General features: G+C 36.0%; 3 protein-coding genes and 1 long non-coding RNA gene across 5 annotated transcripts; 3 read left to right on the top strand and 1 right to left on the bottom strand.

Moving 5' to 3' along the window:
* The first annotated feature begins 1253 nt into the window (after positions 1–1253).
* Positions 1254–2015, top strand: LOC121761485 (pectinesterase inhibitor 11-like). Its single transcript, XM_042157129.1, has one exon. It carries the CDS (start codon positions 1294–1296, stop codon positions 1924–1926), a length of 633 nt encoding a protein of 210 aa, XP_042013063.1. The 5' UTR covers positions 1254–1293; the 3' UTR covers positions 1927–2015.
* Positions 2016–5947: 3932 nt separating this feature from the next.
* Positions 5948–9038, top strand: LOC121762001 (LRR receptor kinase SERK2-like). The gene is made up of 4 exons (XM_042157726.1): positions 5948–6659; positions 7057–7317; positions 7401–8249; positions 8370–9038. The coding sequence occupies exons 1-4, from the start codon at positions 6224–6226 to the stop codon at positions 8852–8854; spliced, it is 2031 nt and encodes a 676-aa protein (XP_042013660.1). The 5' UTR covers positions 5948–6223; the 3' UTR covers positions 8855–9038.
* Positions 9039–10011: 973 nt separating this feature from the next.
* LOC121762002 lies at positions 10012–12450 on the bottom strand. Of its 2 annotated transcripts, none has more exons than XM_042157727.1 (7): positions 12309–12450; positions 11847–12112; positions 11502–11596; positions 11337–11417; positions 11157–11232; positions 10981–11073; positions 10012–10459 (listed from the first exon to the last, which is right to left on the bottom strand). In XM_042157727.1, exons 2-7 carry the CDS (start codon positions 12088–12090, stop codon positions 10320–10322), a joined length of 729 nt encoding a protein of 242 aa, XP_042013661.1. In that variant the 5' UTR covers positions 12091–12112; positions 12309–12450; the 3' UTR covers positions 10012–10319. The 2 variants fall into 2 exon arrangements, with proteins under 2 accessions (XP_042013661.1, XP_042013662.1); XM_042157728.1 differs by having other exon boundaries at positions 12192–12330.
* A 114-nt stretch (positions 12451–12564) lies between these two features.
* On the top strand, positions 12565–15581 carry LOC121762003. The gene is made up of 3 exons (XR_006042145.1): positions 12565–14271; positions 15117–15318; positions 15392–15581. It is a non-coding gene; the product is annotated as an uncharacterized LOC121762003 (long non-coding RNA).
* The last annotated feature ends 1585 nt before the right edge of the window (positions 15582–17166 follow it).

Below are 17166 nucleotides of genomic sequence, written 5' to 3'. Positions count from 1 at the left end.
TCATTTAAAAGTGTTTATGGTGTCTCAATTAGCCCATTTTAAGAAGAGTATTACTATTCATTTCAAGTTTCATTATAACATTATATGTGTAAGCATTATATATCATTCAAAATTGGACTAAATTTTTTGAGTGAAGAAGATCCTAGCTAGGTATCACTGGATTTCTCTTTGGGAGATCATATATAGAATTATTATACTAATTGAGTTCAAAACGTTGACTTAGCGTGAGGCATGGTCCATCAAATCTGCTTTTCATTTAAAACTGAATTAATTAATAATGCATCAATTATTGGCCGGTTTAAGAAAACATACCCCCAACAGCTAAGAGATTCATCCTATCATTTTTATAGTAGTAGTAGTTAATTTTAGCCTTTTCAACAAATTCTCCACTGATTTATCTATGTTGTTAATTTGCATACTACTCCATTATATAGTGATCTATGGAAAAAAAACATGAGATATTATTGTATGTTTGGTTTAATTATATTGCCAATAGTTCAAAATAGGAGTTTTGTACTTAGGATGTCATGTAAGACGAGTATGAGAAAAGATTAATTAATAGCCACTATCAAATATATAGTCCCAACAAATTAATCAACCAAATTAAAATGTAAAAAACGTTGAAGATAATTAATATTATTACTTAGGCTTTGAAAATTGACCAGGATTGGAGCAGCTGTAATACGTGTAGAACTTGTTGGTTAATCAAAGTGATGATTTTCTCCATTTGTCCAGACAATTTGCCACAGGTTAATCCGACAATCCTGCTCTCTGCCTCATCTCTAGCTATCATTTACAATTTATATTCTATTTGTATACCATAATCAAAATTCGTATAAAGTATAAACATAGGAGTACATTATATTTTCAGCTTTTCTGATGTAGTGTCATTTATTTTTTCTATTTTGGATAATATCAAAACTCAACAAACCTTTTCCGGTCACTTTTCTTCACATTTTTAAAAATTCGCACCAAATTATAATTGGACATTATACAATGGAGAAGTAAGTAATAACTAATTACATGAAATTTCATGTATTCCATCTTGTTTCACTATAGATATGCATGCATGCATAATTTATGATTTTTTGTTTTATAATGTAATTAAAAGGTTACTTCCCTTGACCAATTGCTCAAACATGAATTAAGCTTTTTGCTACACGTGCACAATCACAAAAATAAATTTTATTTGATCCTATTCCTATATATATAAGCCATAAGAGTTCTTTCATTTCTAAAAAAACGAACACAAACACAAACACGAACAACTCTACCTCTAAAAACCTCCAAACAATGAGACTCTATCTCCTTTTCCTCTCCCTCCTCCTACTTGCCCCGGCCTCGGCCCGGCACCCAGCCATCCGCAGGCGGTCCCGGGCCAGGGCCTTCATCGAGCTACAATGCCAAACAACGCTATACCCCGACCTATGCACCCGCTACCTCTCATGCCACGTGGCCAACCTCTCGACAACCCCAACTCACCAAAAACTCGCCCAAATCGCACTCAAGGTAACCCTAGACCGGGCCGAGTCGACCAAAGCCTACGTGACCGAGGTGGCCAAGCAACAAGAGCTGAAGAAGGCGAAGCACTACCAAGAGATCAAAGACTGCTTGGATCAGATCAACGACGGCGTGGCGCAGCTGTGGAATTGCATCAAGGAGACGGAGATGATAAAGGAAGATGGGGTGAGCAGAGACTTCCCATGGCATGCTAGCAATGTGAAGACATGGATGAGCGCTGCTCTGACAGATGCAAACATGTGTATTTACGGGTTCTCGGGCCGGGCCATACCCGGGAAGACGAAGGCGGTTATTAAGGCTAGGGTTTTGAATCTTGAGCAGATGACTAGTGTTTCTTTGGCTTTGTTTAATAGATTTGCTGCGAGGTATAAGTCCTCTAGTTCTTCTACTCATGATCAACCTTAATTAGGTTTTTTTTAACCTTTTTCCTGTTATTTGTTTTGTTGTGAGTAATGTAAGGGAAAAAAATATACTATATGTGAATAGAGTATATATATTTTGAGAGTTTTTTTAGATATTGATGAAGTTGTTTTCTTAGTTTAATGAATTTTCGCATATTTATGATTATTGATTTCGGGAGTGGTTCGGTCGAGAACTTCAGAACTTATTCATTGGAAACACAAAACATATCAGTTACAGCAATAGATATGTTTGGTACTGTGTACTAACAAAGTTTGAAAATTCTCATTTTAAGATAGTTATGAAAGGATCCATCTTTTATTGATTTATACCATAAGATAGAAGTTTATCATAATCATATTTTTTAATTTAGAAGAGGACATTAATTATGGAATAAGAAAAAGGATTTATATGGTGCTTATTTAATTACGAAGGTAGTAGAAATTAAATAATTGAAAAATTATAAGAGAGGCGGCACTACTTCTTGGATCTAGCGATCTCCGATTTGATTAATGGAGTAAAACTTCAGTCCCAAGGAAATATATTTGACAATGATTTAAAACACATAATTATGTATCTATTGTTTAATATGCCTATTTTTGTATGCTAGGAAGCAATATATTTAAAATTCATTTGATGATCCTCTTATTGAGATAAGATGAAATAGATTGATTTAATCAAGATATTTTAATTATATGGTATATTAATATTATGATGAGGATAATGTATCGAAATTTAATAGTAGTTAAGAATTTTACTAATCATACCAGTGATACCACCATATAGCTGCCATGTAGAAGCTGGAAAATCACTACAATATTATAGGAAGCCACTGTTGTTATTATCCATGGAAATAAAATAATTTCGATATATAAATATTTTTTCAAGTAGTGGAAGTGCAATTGGTGTGATGATGGGAAACAAATAATTGGATAGGAGAAATTTTAAATTGGTTGAACAAATGTTTTGATATTTCCGAGCTACAATAATGGAGATAGATAGAGATGGAGGCTCGTGACTCGTGAGCCCACATTTATTTTCCCAAATTGTTACATTACAATACGTGGAATTATGCAGGACATGGGTGTCTATTTTTCCCTAAATTTACTAAGCCATCCACTTAAATTTACATGAGTAGTACTCCATGTTTGTTTCATCAGTACAAAAATAATAGCATTAAATAAATTTAGAAGGGTTGCATTGAGTCATTTTATATGCATTTAATTGCTAAACTTTTATAACATTTTTTTTGTAAAATACATTAGAAAGTATATAGTGGAGTACTAATTATAAGTCATAAGATACGTTCTCGGATTTGTGTTCACCAGCTTTTAGTATATGTGTTAATAGACAATAGTTAGATCTAATCCATTGGATGATCAATTCTACTCAGATTATGGACTAATCGGATGCAGACTAATTAGATAGTCATTTTATTAGACTATAAATTTCTAACCCTAACTCTTTAAATTTAAGGGTTATTCGGGCTAGTCCATGAGTTCCGAACTACACTGACATCCATAATCATAAATTTAGCATAATTTATAGTAGTACTTTAAAATTTCACATTACCAACATTTAAAATGGAACAAAACAAACATCACAATATGACATAAGAAATCGGAAGGAGTAAGACATTTCATTTTTGGCAATGAGTTGATTTTTACATTAAAAAACAAAAATGTATCTAAAAGCATCACTTTCAAGTTTCATCAAAGTGGCATAAAACACTCTTCTTTATCTAACATGACTATTGTCATATGATATCATTTTGCATAAGAATAGCATTGTAGATGCAATATATATAATATATCTTTGAAATTTTATAAATAAATATTTTAGTACTACTACACACCTAATTTACAAAAAAACTTTTCATTATATGTGTAAAGATATATGATATTTTTTCAAATTTCTATGAATATGAGAATTATCCAAGATGATTTATACACCAGATTTATTAGCCTTGAAAAGCTACAAAATTGAAAAAACAGTAGGAAAGATATCCGAAATAAATTAGAGAACCTTTATTCAGTTTTCCGCTACAAGTTTGTCCCCAGCTTCGAACAACATTTAAGGCTAATTTTTTAGTCAAATTCAAATTGAATTTTGAAAACATTTATTCTACTATTTCAACGGCCGACTGTGACATGGTATTTAATATTAATCACAAATTGCATTGGACATGGGAATTCTCGTATATGTCGGACAAAATGTATAAGTATGGAGTATTTATTAAAATTTGCATTCAAATTATTTAAAAGAAAAAAGCGATGACTACAAAATAAATCTTCATCTTTCGACAATTTTTGAACCATTTCAAATAAATTAAACCTTACAGTTTAAAGCATTTATTTTTCTGGACGAGATACAACCTGGATTTAAACATTCATCCGATGTTATTTAATGCTCAAATTTGATGTAGAAATTTTGAAATCCATCGTCTAAGTTGTTTTCTTATTATGTTGTTAATATTTTTATTGGACATTTATATTATAAATTGTACTCTCTCCGTTCCAACTAAATTTAGTCGTATTTCCTTTTGGTATGACTCATTTTCTTTTTTGACAAAAAAAACAAAACATCTAATCACCGTTACTTTATTTCATCACACAAATCAATTCAACAAAATTTCTTAATTTTTAGGGTAAAATAATTAGGGAATTAATTAGGGAGTAAAAAATCAGAATTAAAAGTCTAATTTGGTCAAAATCGGGATTAAACCCGTTGACCGTTAGTTTTAACGGAACAGTTAGTCCATGACCAAAATCGTAAAATGGTAATATGTTCAGGGCCAAAAAATACAAAAGATAAAGTTTATGACCAAAATCGTAAAATGACCATATGTTTAGGACCAATTTTGGCCTTTACTCTAATTTTTATCCATAAATTTTACCCCAACTTAATTAGGATGAAGGGAGTAGTTCAAAACACCCAAAAAAAATCTAACTCCGTCAAATAGATCCCTAACATTTCACGTTTTTTCATTTTAGTCTGTCTGTGAATAAAAGTCTCGATTCAAATAGTGATAGGACCATTAATTTCACTAACTCATTCCTATCATATTTCATTTAAAACTAACATACACAAGTGAAACTATATTCCACTATTTTTTTCTATCAATTTTTCTTAAAACTTGTATTAAAAATAAATGAAACAGTTAATAGTGGATGGAGAGAGGTACATTACTATGAAACAGTTTGAAAAGAAAACACACTAAAATATTGAGACATTGAAATTACATAAACTTATCCCTAGCCTTATGTCAGATGACTTCTTCAATATGATTTGAGGAGTATTTTCTGACTAAAGATTTCTACAAAAGTTTTAAATGTTGTAGAATAATGTGAGTACTATATGTTCAAAGTTGTATATGTGATAAATTTGTTTTAAAAAAGAGTGAATTGTAAAGTATGCAATAAGCAAATAATTTGAAGAATTGAGAAGGAACATTTAAGAAAGAATTTAAATAAATATGCAAATTTAGAGGAAATATCAGTATAGATACAAACTTTTAGGGATGGGCATTTTCCCCACCAAAGGGCATGTATACATGTGGTACATCTTGATGCATATGAAAATTTGAGGTTGTATACATGTGGTACATCTTGAAAAACAAACATCCACACAATCACTCTTTATTCATTACATACCTTACTCTCTCTTTATATTTTTTACTTTATTTATCTTCCATATTTTTTTAATACAATTTCTTAATTTCCGTCCGCAAAAGTTTTAACTCAATTTAATTAGAATAAAAAGATTACTATACAAAATTTTAAGCCGAAAAAAATGTTCCAATTAGAGTGTGCCGGAGGGAGTAGCAATTATTATAAAAAAAGAAAATACTAATAAAAGTGGGTTGGTCAGATTCTCAGATATAATTGATACTTTGACACAGGGATTCTCTAATATACTCCATGAATCAGCTCAATTCCAAAATTCAGTAGAAAAAAAGGCATTACAAATGTTAAAGGCTGCAGAAAGCCATGTGACTTCTACTGGCTACCGGTCTTCCCGGTTACCACAAATTCAAATTTTCCCAAACAAAACAAAAGAGTGAGAGGGACACATACTCACACAGTGAGACCCATCTTGAACAGAAAAAAGAGAGATATAGAGCTCTGCAACTCCATTGTTTGACACCAAAAAAGAAGCAAACTTTTTATACAAGTGGACTTGGAAAAATTCCCAATTGATAAAGAAGCAAACTTTACTCACTATTTGGTTTAGCAAAGAGGATAGAGCTTAGCTTTCTTCCAAACCAACTTTCCCACTACACATTTTGCTTGGAAGCTCAAAAATGGCTCTCCTCCCCCTTTTCACACTCTTCCTCACACTGCTCCTCCTTCCATTCAACTCTCTGTCTCAGCCCTCACCAACCACTCTCTCTCTTCTCATGGCCATCAAATCCTCACTAGACCCTCAAGGCCTCATTCTGTCATCATGGTCACCCAATGCTACTGACCCATGCAATGCCTCTTTTGTAGGGCTTGCCTGCAATGAGCAAGGCCAAATTGTCAACATCACCTTGCAAGGAAGAGGGCTGTCTGGAAAAATCCCACCTGAGATTGGCCAACTCAAGAGCTTGAGTGGCTTGTACCTGCACTTCAACAAGCTTCATGGGGTTGTACCTGCTGAGCTTGCTAACTTGACCAACCTCTCAGATCTGTACCTCAATGTCAATAATCTCTTTGGTGACATTCCTCCACAGATTGGTGATATGCCTAATCTTCAAGGTCAGTTCTTTTTTTTTGGGGGGGGGGGGGGGGGTTCTCTTCCTCCTTAACTGCAAAAGTAAAACCATAAATGAAACTAGATAAGTGAGAAAGCATTTATTTTGCATGCATCACCTTTCTATTTGGTTAGATGAGGGATTGAGCTTGGAAGAAAGATGGAATCTTTGTTTCTATAAAATAGGATGCTTCTGTTTTTGACTTGTAATGGACCTAAATGGTGGTGAGTGGAAACATGTTTTAATCAGAAGTAGTTGACCATTTGCATCTTAGCAATAGATTTGTGCTATTCTCTGGAAATAAAAACATTAGCCATTTAGCAAACATGAAGTAGGGAGTGATGAAGGATGACGAGGTTTGTGAATTTACTCATTCATGGTAGTTTCTCTACTGTTTGCAGTGTTGCAGCTCTGTTATAACAAGTTAACTGGCAATATTCCCACACAGCTTGGCTCTCTGAAGAAACTTAGTGTTCTTGCTCTACAGTCCAACCAGTTGAGTGGTGCAATCCCTGCCAGTTTGGGGAATTTGATGATGTTAAATAGGTTGGACTTGAGCTTCAATAGTCTCTTTGGATCGATTCCAGTAAAATTGGCTGTTCTACCATTGCTCAAAGTTCTTGACATCCGAAACAATACTCTCTCCGGCAATGTACCTCTAGGTAGCAAACCATTCCTTTGTGTCGTTATCCTTTTTGTTTTCGAATACATGATGTTATATGTTTTTTGGTGTAACGAATCTCAGACTTGAAGAGACTGGATGAAGGTTTCCAGTATGCAAACAATGCAGAACTGTGTGGGATCACTTTTCCTTCTCTTGGAATCTGCAGTGCTTCTGCTCAAGATACCAATAGTCCGAAGCCTTTTGGAGCTGCCACGAGTCATCTGCCTGCGAAAGACATTCCAGAATCGGCCAATGTCCAGCACAATGGAGGGCAACAGTCAAAGAAATCTCAATCTGCAGCTGTAGTTGGATTGGTTTGTCTTATTGTTGCCGTGACTGTGGCAGGGCTGTTCTCATTTTCATGGTATCGTAGGCAGAAGCAGAGAATCGGGAGTGCATTTGATTCTAATGATGCTCGTTTGAGTACTGACCAGACGAAGGAGGCTTGCAGGAGAAGTGCCTCGCCTCTCATCAGCCTGGAGTACTCAAACGGTTGGGATCCTCTAGCCAAGCGCCAAGATGTGAGCAGTTTTTCACAGGAGGTGCTCGAGAGCTATATGTTCAACTTGGATGAAGTTGAGTCTGCGACACAATATTTCTCGGAGATGAACCTGTTGGGGAAGAGCAGCTTCTCGGCCATCTACAAGGGGACACTGAGGGATGGATCCACAGTTGCAATCAAGTGTATCTCGAAGATCAGCTGCAAGTCTGATGAAGCCGACTTTCTCAAAGGACTGAAGCTGCTCACCTCTTTGAAACATGAGAACCTCCTGAGGTTGAGAGGTTTCTGCTGCTCCAAGGGCAGAGGAGAGTGCTTCCTCGTGTATGACTTCGTCTCGAATGGGAACTTGCTGCATTACCTCGATGCAAGTGCAGGGAAGGCTCTTGACTGGCCAACCAGGAAATACATAATCAAAGGAATTGCCAAAGGTCAGTCAGTTTACGTTGATTCCTTTAACTTATTTCTTGCTATATCTGCATACCATGATTCGATTAATCATCGAGTATTATGTTGTTGAATGTTGGAGATGATGTCGTTGATATCTGCAGGCATTGAATACTTGCACAAGAGCCAGAGTAGCAAACCTACTTTGGTACATAGCAACATATCAGCCGAGAAGGTGCTAATCGACCAACACTACAACCCGTTACTCTCAGACTCTGGCATTCACAAGCTGTTAGCAGACGACATTGTGTTCTCGACTCTCAAGGGTAGTGCTGCAATGGGGTATCTTGCTCCAGAATACACCACTACAGGGCGGTTCACTGAGAAGAGTGACGTATATGCCTTTGGGATGATCATATTCCAAATTCTGTCTGGAAAAAGTAGAATCACGCAGCTGAACTGCCATGGAGCAGAGATCTTAAGATTTGAAGACTTCATCGATGCAAATCTTGCAGGGAAGTTTAAAGAGTCTGAGGCTGCCAGGCTTGGGGAAGTCGCTCTTCTCTGCACTCATGAATCTCCCAACCAAAGGCCCGACATTGGAGCCGTGATGCAAGAGCTAAACAATATCCCTTCTAGCTCTTGCTGACCGACCTAGTAATCTACTAATTTCGACTCGCGGCTGAGTCTGCAACTGCTTGTGTTGTGTCTCACATGAGATGTATGATATCTAAGCCAATTTAGTTACTTGCATCACTGATCTTACTTTTTCTCATCTTACTCTTGTAAGAATAGCTAATGCAAAGATTATTCTGCAGTTAGTTGCTTCCTAATTGTGAATCAGATATCATCATAAGTCTAATTTTGATTCAAGTTGCAAGAATTGAGGTATTTCAATAAAAGAGGACAGTTTCTGACAGTGTAGGGTGTGAGACACATGACTTAGGTAGTGGGATAGGTTATGTTTTAAACAATGAAAAATGATGGAATCCAAGGTTATAGTATTATCAAGTAGTGTCTCTGCATTCTTGCCTTTGATTCTTGTGAATGTTGTTTGTCCTGTTATACATATTTTACTCTATTGGCACACTTACCATTGCTTTTAGGATAAAAAACAGAGAAACACTGCAGATTTTCTGACAAGATGCATCTCACCCCAATAAGAAATCCCAACCAACATATGGCTACAGTAACTAGATTCTCTTAAATTTGCTAATGTTCATATAATTACATGCCAATTTATAAATAAAGCTCAATTTGGGACTGTTTGGAATCACCTTTTGAAGCAATGTCCAATGCTGGGTAGAATATTGGAGAGAGCAGCATTGGTTGTAAACATTTATTTTTTGACAGCAGATTGCTTGTGTGTTAATTGAATAAAATATAAGTAGAGAGAATTGTCTTTTCAATTGTTAAAATATGTTAATTTGAGTAGAACATCCTAACAAAAATGTCACTTAAACTGAGACGGATGACTTGTATTTGTTCCGCAAACTAGAAACTTACAGATGAATTGGGCTCCGATTTCATATACTAAGGGCATTACTAGTATGATCGCGACTCGGTCTGGATGGCCAAGTATCATTAACCGGACAAGGCCCTTTCGTTTTCTTTTTTCACCATCCAAAGGAAAAGGAATATTGAATGCAGGAACAGTTCAATTTACAACATGCCACTTTCAAACATTGAGATGATAATACTCAACATCTTGTGCATTTTCTACAATTAGAATCAACCTAAAGTTTGAACGTTTTGTCCAACTTTCATTTCTAACATATTCTTTTCAAATGTTGAACTTTAACGAACTAAATGAGAAAACAGTTTGGCATTCGATACTTACTAAGTGTGACAAATTTAGTCGAAACACCAAAATATTTGACAACGACAACAACAGGACTTAAAAAAGTGCCACATCTTGTTCACCAAACTAAGGTTCTATATCCAGTTACGGATGCACGAACTAAGTACAAAGGCTAGAGCCAAACCATGTATAAAGTGAGACCACAAATACATGGTTCGTGACGATAAAAGATACAAAACCCAAACAGCATAGCACGCATCTCCACATTAGACAACATAGTAGTACATAGATAGACAGATAGATAGAGGAGACTTCACTCTACAGGGACGATTCTTCTGGAGGTACCACGAGAAGATGGCTGAGGAGATTCACCCTCGTTTCCATAATACTCGAGAGATGGGAAAGGCCACCCACCCCAACCACCAAAATCCTCCCATCCACCTTTGTTCGCACCTGCATTAATCAATACCCAACTTTGAGAAAACTGGCTTTACAATTTTAATCAATAGGTTTTACTCCCAAGTGCTTGCACTTTGTTATAGAAAAAGAGAAACTTAAGCTGCATACACTTAAACCCCAACCTTTCTTCCCCCTTCCATTTTTTATTACAATTTTGAAAAAAACAAAAACGCCCGATTCGTGGTGCAAGAAGGATTCGTTAACAAGTATTGGATTGTTACTAGCCCCCCGCTCCCACCTTACACATTTATATACACGCCTTAAAATTCAGTTTTATCTTATCATCACTCCAAATTATCAATCTCATACTTCAGTCAGACCTTTACTAAAATGACCATGAAATGTGAAAAAAACAATATATAGTCACATCGCAACAAGAGTTCGTTTAGTAACCTGAGGTCTCATAAACTATCATACTGCGCTGAATCAATCTGGTATTCACAGTTCAGAATGTGAACCAATTCTAACCATGAGTATAAAACAAAATATATGCACAAACAATTCGAGTAGCTTACCTGCATTCTCAAGTAGACCGAAGCCATCGCTCCGTCCAGGCAAAATATTCTCAGCATTAGTCTTCCAATTTTCTTGAAAACCAGCAAGCTCATCTAAGAATGACATGGAACAAAATGTTAAGAGCAGCCTTACTTAACATGAACTTGCCTCCAGGCATTATGGGAACAAACCAAACCTTCTTCTAAATTGTGTAGCGTTTCCAATGAATCAATTCTGCCATCCTTAGATTGTTTGGTCGTAACAGAATGCCCCTTCATATATACAAAACACGAATCATGAGACTAATATGCTTTATTGGATATCATGAGACTCCACAAAGGGTAGAAGAAGACATGAACTCCAGCAAGTAGATTACCTTATCATGTATCCCTTTAGAAATGGTATGCAGTGATTCACCAACCATCCGATTGTCTTCTTTCATCTCCGTCAGAAACACCTTTTGATCCGACATTAAAAAAAGTAACTTAGCCCGGTCGTGTCAACATAAGATCCCAAATCCTCAACATGAAAAACCACTCACCCCATCTCCCCCAGACCTCCTCCCAACAGAGGAGGTGTAGTATATCCCATCGGGACCACCATACGCGACCCTCTGGAAGCTAAAACTCTGATAATCTGGAACCCAGAGTTCAACATTCACCAAGTAATAGACACATAAACCAACAAGATATAACTACAAATTTTCGAATCCTGATGACTAATCCTTTCCTATACAAACACCATTTCCTATTCTAACCATTCAACATCATGATTAATAATGCAATCAAGATCAACTACAGATAAGTTCCTCAACCAAGCAGTCATTTATTACAAATATACAATTGATTTCAAGTAAATGGCAAGTAGAGGTGAGAACATTATGTACCTGATGGGGATTCATCTGAATTCTTAACAGATAAGTTTTGTTTAGGCATAGGTTTAGCAACACTGCTCCCATCATCATAAGGGTTCAGCTCTTCAATGGAAATTTGCTTTCGGGAACCCGAATTACTACCAAAATTGCTGGTGAAAAATGGATCAACAAACGGGTGCGTCCCACCAAACAAGCCACCGAAAGGCTGAGTGAAAAACGGGTGATCAAATGGATCTTTCCCTCCAAAAAACGACATTTTGTTCAATTCTCCAAACACCCTGTGATTGTGAGGTGGTTAGATTGAAATAACAAGGAAAAAATGACGTCTTTCTGTGTATGTGTGTGTTCACGAATTACCTGCAAAATATGATCAAAATTTAGAATTTTTCCTGTATTGTCAGTCTATAGGCAGGACAGAATGTGAAATTAGAGAAGAAAAAACTTTTAGCAGAGATTTCACAAGAAATTTATTACCTTTATCTAGCGAGAGACGAGCTATGAGAGTAGAGTGATAATCAAACTAGCACTTGCAGTAGGCTAATAAAAAGAATATGGTAGAAACTTCTCGAAACGCAAAGAAAAAAAAATTAAAATAAAATGAAACAACGATTTATAATTATTATACCACCTTTAGCAAGTTTAAAATTATTTTAAAAATTGTAGATACTTACAACTAACAAACTAATAAAAATTCAAAAATACGACAAACTAAGAACATAAATTAAGATACTACGAAGAGTGAAATTGTAGAAAAATAAAAAGAGATTTGTCACGCGATGTAATAAAAAGAGGTCCCGGTAATAAAAAGCACAGCCCTAAATCTAACGGCTGGTGCTCATGATCCGCGCAGAGATGCCATGCGGCATCCATCGGGGGCAGAAGGTAAGTAACGGGCTGGACTGGAACTTGGGCTGCCCTCACAAAAGATCGGGCCGAACTCATTTAATTAAATCTGGCCAAGCCCAATTGAATAAAATGCGAGCCCAAGTCAATAGGTCCACTAATATTCAACAGTTCATATAAAAATCGACTCATCATATTTTGAACACGACCCAATCTTCCTAAAATGAAAATCACGACACTTTTTTATGTATATAACTTTTATAGGCAAATGAAAGTTGAAGGAAATTTTGGAATATGAGGATTTATGGATCCACACTAACAATATGACTAATCACATCTGTTATGCATGAGTTTATTACCATTAAAATTACAATACCTGCCTCTGTTACCGGCTATAAATTGACTAGTAATTTGTTATAATTAAATATATGTATAAGATGGAAAACAAAAATATAGGGAAAGGGAAATTGTGTGTAACTGGTGGAAATGGATATGTTGGATCTTGGTTGGTTATGAGACTTCTTCAACATGGCTTTTATGTCAATACAACTGTTAGATCTAATACAGGTTTGTTTCATTTTCAATTTTTAGATTTTTTTCTCTTCCACACACCATTTAATTAGATTATTTTGATTCGAGTGTAAATCATTATTATTAAAAATATTGATAGAGAAAAACAATTTTTTGAGTGAGTATTTATTTTGAGTGTGAGAATGTAACTCATAATCAATATGCTTCAAAAATTTCTCTATTTTTACCCTTCATGCAAGCTTACATAGGATTTGAACCACCGATCAAGTAATTAACATGTTTAATGACATCCACAATCTTGTTGAATCTGGGTATAAAATATGTCTCAAATTCATTTTAAAATCAAAACTTCCAACTTCAACGTAAACCCGAATTTTAAAATCTAAATACTGAACAATGAATCAGCTCGCCAGATTCTTGGATGAATTCTTTCGTTGACCTAAGAATCTGACAAGGCGAGCCATCATTTATCACAAGATCTTTTATCACACATGCTCAAAATTATTATTATTGATTATTTTTTCTTTCACTTAATTAATTGATATATATATCCATGCAAACACAAACACACACTAGAAGTAGGGTTTCTCAAAGATCTACCAAGCTCAGCAGAAAGGCTTCAAATATTCGAGGCCGATCTCAACCACCCCGACACTTTCCGAGCCGCCATCGCCGGCTGCATCGGCGTCTTCCTCGTCGCTCATCAAATGCCCACCGACACAACCACCGGCGACACCTCCACCACTTCCACGCTAGCCATTCTTCAAGCTTGCCTCGTCGCCAAAACAGTCAAACGAGCCGTCTACACTTCCTCCGCAGTCGCAGCCATCTTCTCCGCCAAAATCTCCACCACAATCGACGAGGAGTCCTGGTCCAACCTCGACCTCGTGCACAAATCTCCGCCCCCGGTGGCTGCCTACGCGGCGGCCAAGACCTCAACGGAAAAATCCGCGTTAGAATTCGGAGAGAAACACGGTCACTCTGCTTCCTACTTACATACACGGCCCCTTCATCGCCCCCCGCTGCCCTGCTTCTGTCTACACGCTCGTCTCTATGCTACTCGGTTAGTTTTTATTTCGTTCATCACACTAAAAAAAACAACAAATTTACCTACGGTAATTCCTATTTTTTCGTCGGCAATCAGAGTTGACCGACAGAAAATTTCTGTCGGCAATTTACATGTTGGTAATTTTTTTTAGCTGTGGACTACGGGCTTTCTGTCAGGAAATTCGTCGGTAACTACCAAGGGATTGACCAAATCCAACTTTTTTATTATAGTGACAGGCACACACTATAAAAAAATGAAAAAAAAAGAGGGGGGCTTAAGTTCCTACCACACAATAATTTTATTGAAATTATCCCAAATCATCTTTAGTCCATGCAATATTGACACAACTGAAGGCCAATTATAGAGATTGGAGGTTTAGGAGAAACTGAAATTGGAGAAAGGAACAAAGAAAAAGTGCAAAAAATTGGTTTGAGAGAAGAAAGGAAAATTTTATTTAGTAAAAGATAAAAGTAAAAAAGTATCATATAAACATAGTTTTAAGTTTGATTAATGTGTTGTACTAATTTCAAAATGTATTAAACATATTAGAGTGTGTTTGGTTTGCAAGATTGTATCCGGGATTAAATTTATAGTGCGTTTGGTTCATGAGATTCAAACCCACAACTCAATCCCAGATGGATAATCATGGAATAATTAGTCATAGCTAACCCCATATGACTAAAATAATCTCACAACTTAATCCTAAATTGTATCATGGTATTATTTTATCTTGGAAACCGAACACCACCTTATCGGATTATTTTGTGTACCAGTGTTATCTGATTCAACGGTAAGAAAATATATAGTCGCGATAATGCATTTACCAACATTTTTTTCTGAGTTCGCCCCTATGGTTGCAGGGAATGCTGACTCGTACAAGTACTTAGCGGGTTCGGTTGATGTTGTGCACGTTGATGATGTGGCGAGCGCGCAGATTTTCCTTTTCGAGTCGGGTGATGCAAAAGGGAGGTATATTTGTTCGGCTGTCGGAACTACCATTGATGAATTGTATCAATTGCTCTGTAGAAAATATCCTCACTATCAAATTGCGCCTCCTGATTGGTTAGTTAGTATTTTCTTTTAATTTGTGTTTTTCTTATGATTAAATAAATTTTTTGCATTGTCGTTTTGGTAGTTCTATGGGGAGAGCATCTGAGATTTCGTCACAGAAGCTTCTGGAAACAGGGTTTAAGTAGAAGTATGGTTTGGAAGATATGTATGATGGAGCTATTGAGAGTTGCAAAAAGCTTGGACTTTTTTAGTTTGGCAATAGAAAATTAATGTGTGAACATTTATAAGATTTAAGTGGTATTAATTCTATATTAAATAAAGTTTATTCTGTTATGAAACTCGTCAAAGGTAATTTATGAACACTATTCATCACATACATATTACTCCTATATACCATATTCACAATTTAAGAAGATAAAATTCACGATTTGGATTTCAAATAGTGAAGTTGTGTGTAATTAAAGCATTCAATATTTTAATTTGAAATCACAATGTACAAAGTTAATGGGATATAAAAGGTGTTTGTAATTGAAGATTTTAGAGAAGTTAGAAGAAAGAAATATGAATGGTGGACCGTGGACTGATGATGTGGTACATATATGCTATTAATCGCATACATAAAAGAATATAAATTTTGTAAGCATAATTTTTTATATAATTGATAAGAAATAATTTAAGATCACGTTTATGTGCCTGAAATTTATTAAGTACTATTATAAATTATTTAAATGGAATTAGTACTACCTGTCATACCCCAACCAACCCCTTTGTCGTATATTCTAATTATATAAATATGAAATTTTTAAGCAAATAACTTACACGTAAAATTTATAAAATACTCATATAAGATAAACTCAGAAATTAACATTAATTTGTTTCATATTTCAAAATATTTTAAACTGTATTGAGACTCTCTGACCACTCTATATGTTACACATTGGTCTACATGCAAAATGACGAGGAGGAGAAGGTTGCTATAATGCGTACGCCGCCAACCCTGATAACACGTGGAGTTTCTAAAACTCATATCAACCAAAACATCAGTGATATCTTTGCCTGAAAAATATTAATGGTTTATATGAGCCACAAGTCAGTGTATATAAATTTCACCTTTTATTTCACGTCACAGACATATCAAGCATATTCTTTAACTACTCCATAATATATATAACTAGAAACAATAAATATCATAAATAATTTCATATTCATATGAATATTCCTTTATGATCCTTTTTAATATTATGTGACTAATCAAGCCCGGTATCTGTCCGGATTTCCATTGTACACGATTCGTAGGTCCCTTATATTTATTTGACCTTTCCACGAATGTCCCTCTTTGTATTGACCTTTCCACGAAGGCCCCTCTTTGCTCTTTGTATTGACCCGTAGGTCTATTATCATTGTATATGACCCGTAGGTCTATTGCCATTGTATATGACCCGTGGGTACATTGCCATTGTATATCAGATCCAGAGCAAGACCGTCACATATCATCTTTAATCTCATGATTCAAATAATTCCAATACCACACATCAAACATATCCATTGCACCAATTACATATCCATATATTCCATCAATTAACTTCAATACTATAGATAAGGCCATCCGCAATGGGCGGACGATGGCACGCCCGATGGCGCGCATCGTCCGCGCCATCGATCGTCCGCGCCCATTGCGGATACGGACGATAGGTCGCGGACGATCGTCGCGGCCGATACTAAGGGCGCGGAGGATGGCGCGCCCGATGCCTATCGTCCGCGCCATCGTCCTCCCCATTGTGGCGTACACGGACGATGGCCGCGGACGATAGGCATCGTCCGCGCCATCGTCCTCCCCATTGTGGCGTACACGGACGATAGGTCGCGGACGATGGCACGCGGTTTGGTTTTCTATTTAAA

This window comes from Salvia splendens, chromosome 13 (genome assembly GCF_004379255.2).
Source record: "Salvia splendens isolate huo1 chromosome 13, SspV2, whole genome shotgun sequence".
NCBI lineage: Eukaryota > Viridiplantae > Streptophyta > Magnoliopsida > Lamiales > Lamiaceae > Salvia > Salvia splendens.
This window is presented reverse-complemented; position numbering and strand designations above follow the sequence as displayed.

Bases quoted from the DNA above. Each gene is read 5' to 3' on its own strand.
- LOC121761485 (XM_042157129.1), top strand. From the start codon at position 1,294: ATGAGACTCTATCTCCTTTTCCTCTCCCTCCTCCTACTTGCCCCGGCC.
- LOC121762001 (XM_042157726.1), top strand. From the start codon at position 6,224: ATGGCTCTCCTCCCCCTTTTCACACTCTTCCTCACACTGCTCCTCCTT. The intron at 6,660-7,056 runs GTCAGTTCTTTT...TACTGTTTGCAG, and splicing joins TGATATGCCTAATCTTCAAG to TGTTGCAGCTCTGTTATAAC. The intron at 7,318-7,400 runs GTAGCAAACCAT...AACGAATCTCAG, and splicing joins CTCCGGCAATGTACCTCTAG to ACTTGAAGAGACTGGATGAA.
- LOC121762002 (XM_042157727.1), bottom strand. From the start codon at position 12,090: ATGTCGTTTTTTGGAGGGAAAGATCCATTTGATCACCCGTTTTTCACT. The intron at 11,418-11,501 runs GTGAGTGGTTTT...TCGGATCAAAAG, and splicing joins GGAGGTCTGGGGGAGATGGG to GTGTTTCTGACGGAGATGAA. The intron at 10,460-10,980 runs GTAAGCTACTCG...TGATTAATGCAG, and splicing joins CGGTCTACTTGAGAATGCAG to GTGCGAACAAAGGTGGATGG.